The sequence below is a fragment of the Archocentrus centrarchus genome, chromosome 10, assembly GCF_007364275.1.
Source record: "Archocentrus centrarchus isolate MPI-CPG fArcCen1 chromosome 10, fArcCen1, whole genome shotgun sequence".
NCBI lineage: Eukaryota > Metazoa > Chordata > Actinopteri > Cichliformes > Cichlidae > Archocentrus > Archocentrus centrarchus.
The window spans coordinates 24,522,911-24,534,595 of record NC_044355.1 but is presented as its reverse complement, the minus strand read 5'-3'; the positions used below and the strand labels follow the sequence as shown (position 1 = coordinate 24,534,595).

The following is an 11,685-nucleotide window of genomic DNA, read 5'->3' as shown; positions in this document are numbered from 1 at the left end:
CCTTTAGCTGGAGGTGTAAATGTAACACTTCTTTTTACTTCAGCTGTTTCAGAGTATTCAAAAGCTGCTACACACTTGTTATCATACAAACACACACTGAGTGCTTGCACAAATATTTTATGTGTACATCCTGCACGTCTGCTGTCACATGATCTTAGAGTGTTCTACGATTCAAAATATGCAATAATGGTGAAATTGTTTCTCACTCTTTGCAAAATACACAGGCTCGCACATGCATTTACTTGCTGCATGTGTGAATCACATGCACACGCACACGCACACACACACACACACACACACACACACACACACACACACACACACACACACACACACACACCCACACACACACACACTGACACGAAACAAAGGACCTTTCTGTGGAGTCTGTTTAATGGCACACATCCCCTGCTCTATTTTGGGAGGTGACTATTCCTGGCGCATCATTATTGTCATTACCACAGCCTCATATTATTAAACCATTAACAGACATTATCACCATTACATGCACTACTTAATGTTGCATTGCTCTGCACCTGTGTGCACTTGAGGAGACAGAGAGTCAGAGGAGAGGATGTGTTGTCCTTCTAGACAATGTGGCCTTGGCAAATGGACACAGACGCTCTTTAGAGCACTTCCTTCTTTGTCCTCCTCTTCCACAGGAAGCACCCAAACTCTGAAGTTGGACTGCAGCAAATACAACAGCACTTTATTTTGGAGTCTCAGTTATTTTCTGCTCAAAAAGGAAGAGACACTTCAGGCTTGCTGTCTAGTATGAGGAACCTGATGAGCATTTCTTGGATAGGATGTTTCTTTCTGCACCTCAAACCACCTGAGGCACGCAAAAAATAATCCCCAGACTTGTTAAGACTCTTTGTTTACACCACCCTCCCTGTCTTTAAAACTGCCAGTGTTTTTCTAATTTTTCTGGGAATGCCAAAAAAAAAAAGACCAAAACAAAAAAAAACCCTCTCATCGTTGCTGAAACCTTTCTGTCGCTTAATTTCTTTTCACCCATCAGAGCTATTTTTTGCCTGAAGCCACACAAGCACACAATTCATACTTCTTCTTTCTGTTGTAATGTGATAAATCCAATTTCAACACATCATGTTCTGCTTCCAGAAAAGGCACAAAAACAAGCGTTTTCGCGTCTTTTATTTACATCCCCTCAACCTCGGGAACTCTTGAGTTTCTTAATATTAGCATAGAAATCCACAGTTTTTTCCTACAACACTCTTACCCTATAATTTTGTAAATAATGTGTTCCCACAAACTGATGTTTGACATATTTTTGTAATGAAGGATGTTATAACTAGAAGTGAAAACAAACATCTCTGGTTTTGAACAATGCTTGGTCACTCAACATTAGTGTTTAACAGCTGGTTTATATCACTTAAAGATACTGGACATGTACAGCAGACAGGACTGGTGTAACCTGGCGCTATCTCCATCTAACCATCCATCCATTTTCTTAACCACTTATCTGACCCAGACTGCGGTGGGGCTGGAGTTTATCCCGGCACACATTTGGGAAAAAGGTGGGGGTGTGACGCGGATAGGTCACCAATCAGGTCTTCTGGCCCTGACAGACTCTTGAGCTTCTTGCCTTTGTGTCTGATCAAATAAACGATGAGCACTACAATATGAAATCCCTGAACTGGCAATAAAAGGGATTCAACTTGATGTCTGATAACTTTTTTCTGAATCTGAAAATTGAAAAGAGAAGATATGAATACCCAAAAAAATTCTTTCAAGGGTACAGCTAGTCTGATAATTCACATTATGGGAGAATATCTTGAAATTTACTGGTTAACAATACCAGCAAATTGAATCCATCTCTTCTTGTAGGCTGGTCATGTAACTTTTGACAGAGGCTGAGCAGCACCAGCAACGAATGCTTCTTTCTAAACGTGAAGCCAAACGGAGGCAAAATGTTTCTTTTTGCTCAACTAAAACTTACACGCTTCTGAAATTCTGACATTTGAAGTTACATTATATTTTATTTTGATCTGAGAACATTAGCAGCAAATATGAAGACATGCCTGAGACAGATACATTTAAAAATCCAGCTTAGCAAAGCAGAGTTTAGTGGTAATAAACATGGCCAGCCTGACTAACAAGTAATAATAAAGATGAATGTCATAATAATTTGGGGCTTTTAATGATTTCTTTGAACTGCTCTTTTTGACTTAAAAAATTAGAACTGGGCGCAAAATTTTGAATTTATTTTGGATTTTCTCTAATCTACAAAGGGTCAAAAGTATACATAGAGTCATTTAAATCTATTATAAGTGCTGCTAAAGGTTCTACAATACCCTTTATTGGTCAAGGCCAAGATTTATTAACTTTCCATTAGTGATCATGAGTCACCTCAACTGGCAGTTTCTCTTTGCAAGCATGAAAAGGATTCATTTGACAGCACTCATTGGATTGACCAATACTCCGAACAATGGAAAGGAAAATTGTAGACTTACACAAATTGGGAAGGTCTCTTGGAGCCATTTCTAAACAACTACAGATTTCAAGATCAGTTTAAACAATTTTACATAAGTACAAGTTATTTGGATGTGCCACCACTTTGCCGAGGTCTGGAAGAAGACCCAAACTGTCACCCTCGGGTGAGAGAAAATTGGTTAGGACGGTCAGGAACTGTTTTGCTGCCGTTTGTACTGGCACACTGCACAAAGTGGATGGAATAATGAGGAAGGAGGACTACCTCCAAATTCTTCAACATCACCTCAAATCAGCAGCCAGACAGCTGTGAGCCCAAACACACATCAAAGCTGGTTTTGGAAGCAGGCTAACATTGAGCTTCTGAAATGGCCTTCCCAAAGCCCTGACCTCAACCCTGCTGAAAATTTGTGCACTATGCTTAGAAGTCGGGTCCGTGCCAGGAAATCAACCAATTCAAATGAACTTCTTTCTTCATGATTCCTTCCACCTTGATGAGATTCTCTGTCTCAGACACACTGAAGCATCCCCACAGCATAATACTCCCGCCACCATGTTTCACTGTGGGGACGGTGTTCTTTGGGTTGTACGCCTCTCTTTTCTTTCTCCAAATATAAGCTGCGTCTCTGTGGCCAACGGGCTCTATTTTAATCTCATCTGACCAAAGGACGCGCTTCCAGTATGCATAATCTTTCTCCAGGTTGTCCTCAGCATCAGTCTGGCTTGAAGGTGTCTCTTCTGCAGAAGTGGACTTTTTCTTGGTCTGAAACCTCGCGGTGCATTCCTATACGAGGCTCTAGTGATTGTCTTCTTTGAAACTACAATTCCCAACTTGGCTGAGTCATTCACTGGTGTCTTGGCAGCTGTTCTGGGGTCTTTAGACACATCTGTCACTAGTTTTCTTTCCGGAGTCTTTGAAATATTTCGCTTCCTACCTCTGCCAGGCTTGTTCTGTTCTCTTTGAATTTCCTGATGATATTTTTCACTCCAGTTCTTGACACTTGGAACACTGTGATGGCTTTCCTGCTTTGTGAGCATCAACACTTTTTTTTTTCTCAAGGCTAAACTGATTTATTATGTTTTTGGCACAATGCTCTCTCATGTGATGCCTCAAACCCTTGCTGAAGTTTTTATGGTGTGTCTAAATTGGATAACCCTCAGTTTTAACTTGATTTCACAACCTTTGAGCATTACAAGGTTAAAACACATCATTGTTTAGCAGTGGTTTATGCTATGGCTCAATCAAAAGCTCAGTTCTTCAGGAGGCTAATAATATTGACCCTGGTCATCTTTGCTTTTTTCAGAAATAATTCAAATGTGTGCATATAGAAATAGTTTATGCTCTCTAAAGAAAACTGGTATGTTTAGAAATAATTTTGTCCTCATCTGTATGCCGTACAATCATTCCATCCAGGAAAAAGAACAGTTCAAAGAAGACATTAAATGCCCCAAACTACCATGATATTCATGCCCTTGATGAGTGTATATAACTGTGATTCAAAAAGCCAGACATCCATTCATCTATTTTCTTAATTGCTTATCTTGCTTATAAAATTGCTTATAAAAGCTTTACAGGGTGAGAGGAAGGCTACACCCTGGACAGATCACCAAATACCAGCAGATAACATTCACACGGCAAGTTTAGAATCACACTTACACTTACAGCCCGAGTGCCCGGAGGAAAGCCACGGAGACACAGGGAGAACACGCAAACACCACACAGAAAGACCCCACACAACCAGGAGGTTTGAATTACAAAACAAAAAAAAACATCAAGATGAATCCAGTCAGCCCTTTATTTTATTGTCAGGTGTACCCCTGTTCTTCAGCAACCCTGCAAACCCTCCAGGACAAAATCATCACCTCAAATCTAAGAAGCTCTGGTTTTGCAGTTTTGTTCTTCCTGTTTCAGCTCGCTTGTGACCTGGCAGTAAGAACATAAGTTACTGCCTGATGCCAGAACTGCTCTTTTCACAGCAGGAGGCTTTCCTCTACAGATTTCCTCAATTGGTGCTCCACTGTGAGGTAGAGCGTAGCATCCTTACAACTCTGGCTGTTGATCTAGTATCATTAGGCTGTGAAGGGAGAGAGATATTTTTGAATGGATTAAAAGTATTAAAAGTTCTCAGAGGGTGGCTTTTTGAGACTGTGTTGCTGTTTGAAGTCACGTCTGTTTTTGAAATGAGTGGCATGATAACAACATAGATCCTTGAACTAGCGATAATTCTGTGGTCAGACTACACTATGTGTTCCAGTTAGGCAGTGCACCCTACAAAGTTACCAGACAAAGCGGCTCAATCTGAAGAGTTTTAGTAACTCTTTCAGAAAGATTTAATTTCTGTGGGTCTTCTCTAAAGGTCCAGAACTTCCACCCCCCCCCCAAAAACAAACAAACATACAAACAACCAAACTATAGTTTTTACTCTGTATCTTTCAGTGACATGATGCTGAAACCCCCAAAATACCTCTATTCTGCAGAGTTTAGCCTTTATTCAATGACACACACAAGTGTGGGGACGGGAAATGACGGACAACAACATGCATTGAGGCTTCTTGCCACTGGGGTGGCCAATGGACTATTTCTATGCTCAAAAATGAGTGAATATCTGGATGAAATAATGGTCCATTATTTGCTCTATTCAGCTGACTTAGCTCTGGATGGATTGGCTATTAATGAGGGGAAACATAGATTCAGAGCACAGCTGAACTCAATCTTTCAGTGGCTAGACAAACCTAAATCTCAGGGGAGAATAATCACTTATGTTTTGGCTCGATTGAACAGGAACTGTATATGAGTGATGAAAGTGGAGTTTGGACTCCACAGGAACACTGCCACATTAGGATGCGGGAAATTAAACAGCATTGTTAGACCTCGAGCCCAGAGTTCAATCATCATTCTTGCAAAAGCTGCAAAGAACTTGTGTTGATCCACTGTCTCGGGATTGTGCATTCCAGTCCTTGCATCAAGTCCAAGTTATCATTACTTCAGTATTTGGTTCAAAGGGACTCAGCTGTTTTATGGAAGTGCCTATGGGATTCCCAGTATGAGTTCAAATCATCCTAAAAATGGAATGATGTAAAAAGCAAGCTCTTGAACTGAGACACAAATAGATGCATGTGAGGCTTTTAGTCACTCTGGTTTAGACTGATTTGGTGAATGTGTAAAATTGTTTTGGTTTGACAACAAAAAGAAGGAAGGAGCAGTCATGGTGGAACTTTCCCACGTGCTCCCTTTTCTGTCACTTTCACCGTTCCAGCATATTCAAATATTCACCTGTATGCCGGAGCCCTGCAGAGTCTAGCCAATGATCAGCTGCTTTTCTGATTTCTCTTAGAAGAGACAGAAGATAAGAACAATATGGTTTTCTTTATTTTGTATATCATTTTGACATAATAGTGGTTACTACAACACCAAGTGGTGCAATGCCCTCAGAAGAAAAACACAAAGGAGAGTGAGCAGGCAAAGTTAATGCATAGTGGGGTCAAAGTGCACAAAGGAGGCATGAGGTGCTCAGTGCTTCATGAACTTTCTGCAACCCATTGTCCAGTCTGCTGACTAAGCCTCTGAAAGAAATGAGAGAAACGTTTTAGGGCTTTTCGAGTAGACAGCAGCTATGTGAGCCAAGATTTCGGCTTCTGTCTGCACATCGTTGTTTCTGCTGCTGCTGCTGCTTTTAAAAAGCTAATAACAAACTAAACCATCAGCCTGCTCCGATATGACTGATCAATAGCACTCGACTACAAGCAAACTACAAATAGAAACCAAAAAAAGTGTGGCATTGAAAATACCATCACTTGCTTAAAGGTTCTGAATATTTAAGTACAGAATCTGTTCCACCCTGGGAGCAGTATAACTGAGGGATGGGGTCAGACAAACTGATAGATGGATTGGCTGATCAGCGTATTGTTGGATTTAAAGCTGAGCCTTGGCTCTGATATAAAACCTAAACATAAGGCTGTAGACTGACAGGATTAGGGAATGAGTTGAGCAGAAGGTGGTCATTAGTCCTTCCAAAGACAGCACTATTAACACTCTAATAGTTTTCTCTTCTGCATGTTGCTGTTTCTGTAGTATGATAGCACTTGGCGGTAGGCACAAGAACAGTAGGGAACATTGCAGAGAAACCTCTTCATTGAGCCTGGAATTTATGCTTTGATGTGTTCCAAACCAGTTCTGTGACCGAAAGAGTTTCACTTCTTTGTTTTCTTCCCTTACGAATAAAGAAAATACTGCTGGATATCAAATGTACGTAAAACTGGAGAAAAATTGCAAAATGATCCAGTCAGGGATTTTTCCCCAGTGATACAACCTGAACAATCTGTCACGAGTTTCTTGGACTGATGGATGACGATGTTTCTCTGCCAAATATTTACCAGAAAATTACATTTCAGGATAACTGTAGTTTTCTGGTGAATATCTGAGTAAGGTTTGAAATGGTCATATAGTTGACGCAGAGCAAAAGCACATCTGGTAGCAATCTGTTTCCTAGTTCTGTATTATATTAGTGTATAGCTGGGCCTATGCATGTGTGTACATCTGTTGGCATGGTTCCTTTATAGTGGCTACATGATATTACCATTAAGACGAGGCATTACTGCAGGGCGATTATGAAAAATTGTTTCGAAGAAAACAATTTTGACATCTTCAATCTCCCTCTCTGCTCCCTCCACACCTGCCTGGTGTCATTTTTCAGGTGTGACTGATTCTGTGGGAGGCCTGGCACTGAGAATCGAGGAAAGTTTCCTCACGTTGCATGGAGATTTTTTTTAAAAAACTTTTTGACAGGTTTTCCAATTAGTAGCTCAGTGATAACCCCAAAAGACAGATGTCACAACCCTCCCTCAACACTCTAACAATTCCCATCCGCCCTGGCTGGTTCTACCCTGGGAACAGGAACAGCGACTTTCAGCTAACATCAACAGCTGGGAAACCTGCTGCACACATCCGAAATATTACTGGATAAGCAACGTTTGCAGTGTTGGCTTCAGGGCAAAGGGTCTCCTTAGCAACAACAGTATGAGATAGCTAGTGTTAGAGCCAGGATAGGTGGGTACTTCCTTTCTGCTAAGGCCCTGTGCAGGAAACCTCTGATACACAAAGACAGCAACAAGGATGGATGCAGGCAGATAACTTCATGGGGTTGAATGTTTCTTGTTCAGCAGTTCGGAGTTTGAAACAATAGCTTGCAAAATACTTTGAGCATGTTTGAAATGAGAAACAGTAGCAGAATAAGCTGTTTGGAATCGGCAGAGAAGATTTGACAAGTTTTTCATGAACGCAACCTACATACTCAACTCTGCTGCTCATCCCACAAATGTGGCACCATTTAAGGGGAAATAAACAGGCTTTCCAATGAAATAAGAAGCATTGTTACAACTAAGAAATATCCACCAAACACTAATTTCCTTACCTTTTGTGCTAAGTTGATAAACTTAAGACTTGAGTTTCCCATAGAGCATGATGTGTCACTGATTGATATTTATGTTGCATGATGCTAGAGGGGCCACATTCTTAGTATGAGAGATACGTCTCAGGATACATAAAAACATATAGAATACAATCGTTTACTACATCTTTCCTCCCCTGTCTTCCATAAAGGACATCTGTATTGAGGGAAAACTATGGTTTAAATGTGGTTTCCAGCCCCAGTGCAGCTGGAAGACATACCATGTGTTTGGAGCTTCAGTGTACTGCCTGGTTCTCCTCTAACACCTGTCTTTGTGCCACTACACCCCTTTAAAAACAAATAAAGCAACATAACAAAGCTGAACATCATGCTGCTGTCAGCATGATCTTCTGTCACCCTTTGCTGTGGGATTTTTATGGTTTTTCAGGAGTTCTGGAAAATCTGACCATAAATTAGTCCCTGACTTTATTTGTCCCCATGGGGCTGTTAGTTATGCTGCAGTGCGATGCACCAGAACCAGAGGGTAACCCGTTTAGCACACAGAGCCACATAAATGTAACACTAAATCCAGAATTTATGAACACAAAAGACAGAAAACCATGTATGACATCCTGAATCCCATTGTACTTTCTGCAAGAAAATGGTAATGAGTCAAGAAGATGTTCATTGCTGCTGATTTTTTAAAAAAAATATTTTTTCTTTATAATTAAAGAATTCAAGGTTGTGGGTCTGAGGTCATTCAGAGATTTGGGAAGTTTGCTTTGGTGCAAGGAACTGTGGTGGATTGTTTTCACTGTTTGGGGAAATACAGAATAAAAATATAATCAGGCTAAATATAGGAAGCATTTGATTACTTATATTATCAGAGTTAAAGTCTGTTCCTTGTTGGGTCCAAACACCAGCTTTTTTTTCATTTACAACTGTTAATTCAGCTCTTATTAACCTGTTTCTATTAGCCAGTTTACATGTAAGAAACCTGCTAAAAAAAACTAGAATGAAAGTAGAATGAAAGGAATAAAGAACTTGGCAGATGTAATGACTTATGCCCATTAAATGCAGATTATAGTAAGATAGGTCTTCTTTTTCTCCTCTGTCTGCTTTTCTGGGTGTTTGGCTGCTAGTGTGTTATTCACAACACTTCTGCTTTTCCATGCTGTCAAACTCAAAGCTGACGTCACTGCTCTAGCCCAATCGTCTTTCTGCCTGCATACTTAAAGCCAATCAGTCTCCACTTTGCACACTTTAAATCTCAGTGCTTACCTGTCATTCTTCCTTGCAGACTCATTCGTGCAACCCATCTCCTCCCCGTCTCCACATCATCCAAATCACTCAGTGCGCCATCCAAGCCTCCATCTTTATCTTCACCAGCACCGCCAGCATCCAGACCTGCCCTAATTCCTATCATTGATGGGATTCTGTTCTGCTTCAATGGGTCATCGGAGTCTAACCGCCAAATAGATTAACTGAATTCTGTATATCAATAAATAATGTTCAGTTTTTCCAAATGATTTCTCTTTATTGAACTGTGGGATTATGGCTAGACTGATTTTCATTTGAAATTTTTTTTTTTTACCGGCTTCATTTCTGGAATGTCAAAACCAAAGCAAATCCTGTCACACTCGTAAGCTCAGGGCCCAGCAGCTGAAGTGGAATCAAATTATGGAGGTTTATGAAAGAGCCATAACACTAAGTTTCTCTTCTGTTCTGGTGTAGCATCACATGCACTGTAAATCGAACAGTGGAGATAGTGAGCATCTGAAAATGTATTATTATTTTTTTTTATATATTTATATTTTTGCTTCAAAGGAGCCAGACTTTCTTGTAATTGCTTTTAAAGTGGTTGAGCAATGGTTCTCCAGGCTTTCTGAAGGTCTTTCAGAGTTTTTCTTTGGCTGCTTTTTCACCCATTTTCAGTCGAGTCCTTGCACCTGACCATTTTCAGAGGAATGTTTTTTTATGTGTTTATTAAGCCATTAAAGCATAAAAAGGCTCCTAACTCAAGGGATGGAGCAGTGTTGCTTCTACAAATAACAGACAACTTAACAAAGAACCAGCTTTAAAGTGTATCTTTTGGTGCTTTGTTACCAGCATCCTGTCACTAAAACGCACAAAAAATCCAAAGATAACACAGTTATCACGCATAAAATAATATTTTTTGCACCAACAAGGTGATTCCCAAAGAGCTATTAGGTGGAAACTTAGCATACCTTGTAATATGTGTCATTAAAAAAACTGAGGAATCTGGATAAGTGGCAAGCCTAAAAAAATGATCTACAGCAGATGAACAGTATCTGAAAAAACATGCACACAAAAAAAAAGGAAAAGCAAAGACCTGACACAGGACCTGAGAGATACATCTGGCGCTTCAGTTGATCCATCTATTGTTCACTGAAGCCTCATCAGAAATGGTCTTAGTGGAAGGGTGGTGTTAAGAAGCCATTCTTGATGAATGGAAACAGGGAGAAAAGGCTGAGGTATGCCACATTACACAAGAACTGGACTGAAAATCAGCAGCAACAGGTCAGATGAAGTGATGAATCCAAATTTCAAACTTTTGGTTCAAATTGTTGTTAATATGGGAAGAGGAGGTCAGAAGAGAAGTACAACACTGAGCGTCTAAAGCCATGTGAAAATAGGGTGGGGGGGTCTGTCATGGTTTGGAGCTCCATTTCAGCCAGTGGTGCTGAAGAATCTTGTCAAAATTGATGAAATTATGAATGCAGAAAAGTACCATCAGATTTTAATCCACCATGTAATACCATCTGGAAAGCATCTGATTGGTAACAGTTTCATTTTTCAGCTTGTCATCCCAAACACACTGCCAACGCAGAATCCCCCGAAAGAAAGATGCATAATGGCCTCCCCAGAGCCCAGACCTCAACATCATTGAAGCACTGTGGCATCATGTTGACAGAGAACAGAACAAAATGCAGCAACATCCAAAAAAAAGCTTTGAATGTCCTCCAAGAAGCCTGGAGAACTATTCCTGAAGACTGCTTAAAGAAATGACAAGAAAGCTGCTTGAGAGAGTTCAGGCTGTGCTGAAGAATAAAGGTGGTCACACCAAATATTTAAAGCTCGTTAGAACTGTACAAACTCTTGTTTTTGCCTCATATGTTGTATTTCCATGTATGTTTGCACACATTTCAATAAATTGCTGCACCCATTTTCCTAGCAAAACATAAAGAAATGAGCGGTGGCTCAAGACCTTTGCACAGTAATGCAGTATATGTGTGTCTATTTCTAAATTTCTGAAGTGCTAAGGACTTTTCCTCTAAATTTAAAACACCGTCACAGATGTTTGAAGCCATAATTTTATTTTGTAGATTTGATTCCAGTAGGTTATTGGGGGGAATAACATCTCGCGTTCCTGAAAAGCAGTCACTGGTTTCTTCACTGAAAAGGAAAATTACAGTATTTTTTTTTTTTTTGTTCATAATTCTGACAAATGCTCATCCTGCTTTTGTCACCTCCACGGTAGGTTTTTTTCAGAATGTTTGATTTTTTTGAAACATACAGTAAATCATTCCAAAATATATAAATTGCTTTTTTTAAACCTTGTCTCCTAACCTAAATAACAACATGAAGTGATAGGCTAGATAAATTTTTGCAGCTAGGGATTGACTTTTCAGATAAACACTGTATGCACCAAAGTACTGGACCACCTACACATTACGACTGCAGGAGCGGCTCTGCCATAGAAACCCAGGACAAAGTCCAGTGGTGGCATGCTTGATACTACTCCATCAGATGCTTGGGGTTGTGCTTGATGATGGAAAGCTTGTATGCAGCTGTTCAGCAACAGAAATCCATGCCATGAAGCTCC

The 11,685-nt window shown here is 40.2% G+C and overlaps 1 protein-coding gene across 1 annotated transcript in view; it reads left to right on the top strand.

The window, feature by feature from the left end:
- polr1d (RNA polymerase I and III subunit D) overlaps positions 1-9,282 on the top strand; it is a 42,890-nt gene extending 33,608 nt beyond the window's left edge. Inside the window, exon 5 of the mRNA XM_030740210.1 lies at positions 9,139-9,282. Within this exon, the coding sequence (XP_030596070.1) occupies positions 9,139-9,267 (129 nt within the window). The 3' untranslated portion in view covers positions 9,268-9,282. The remainder of the gene's footprint in view (positions 1-9,138) is intronic.
- The last annotated feature ends 2,403 nt before the right edge of the window (positions 9,283-11,685 follow it).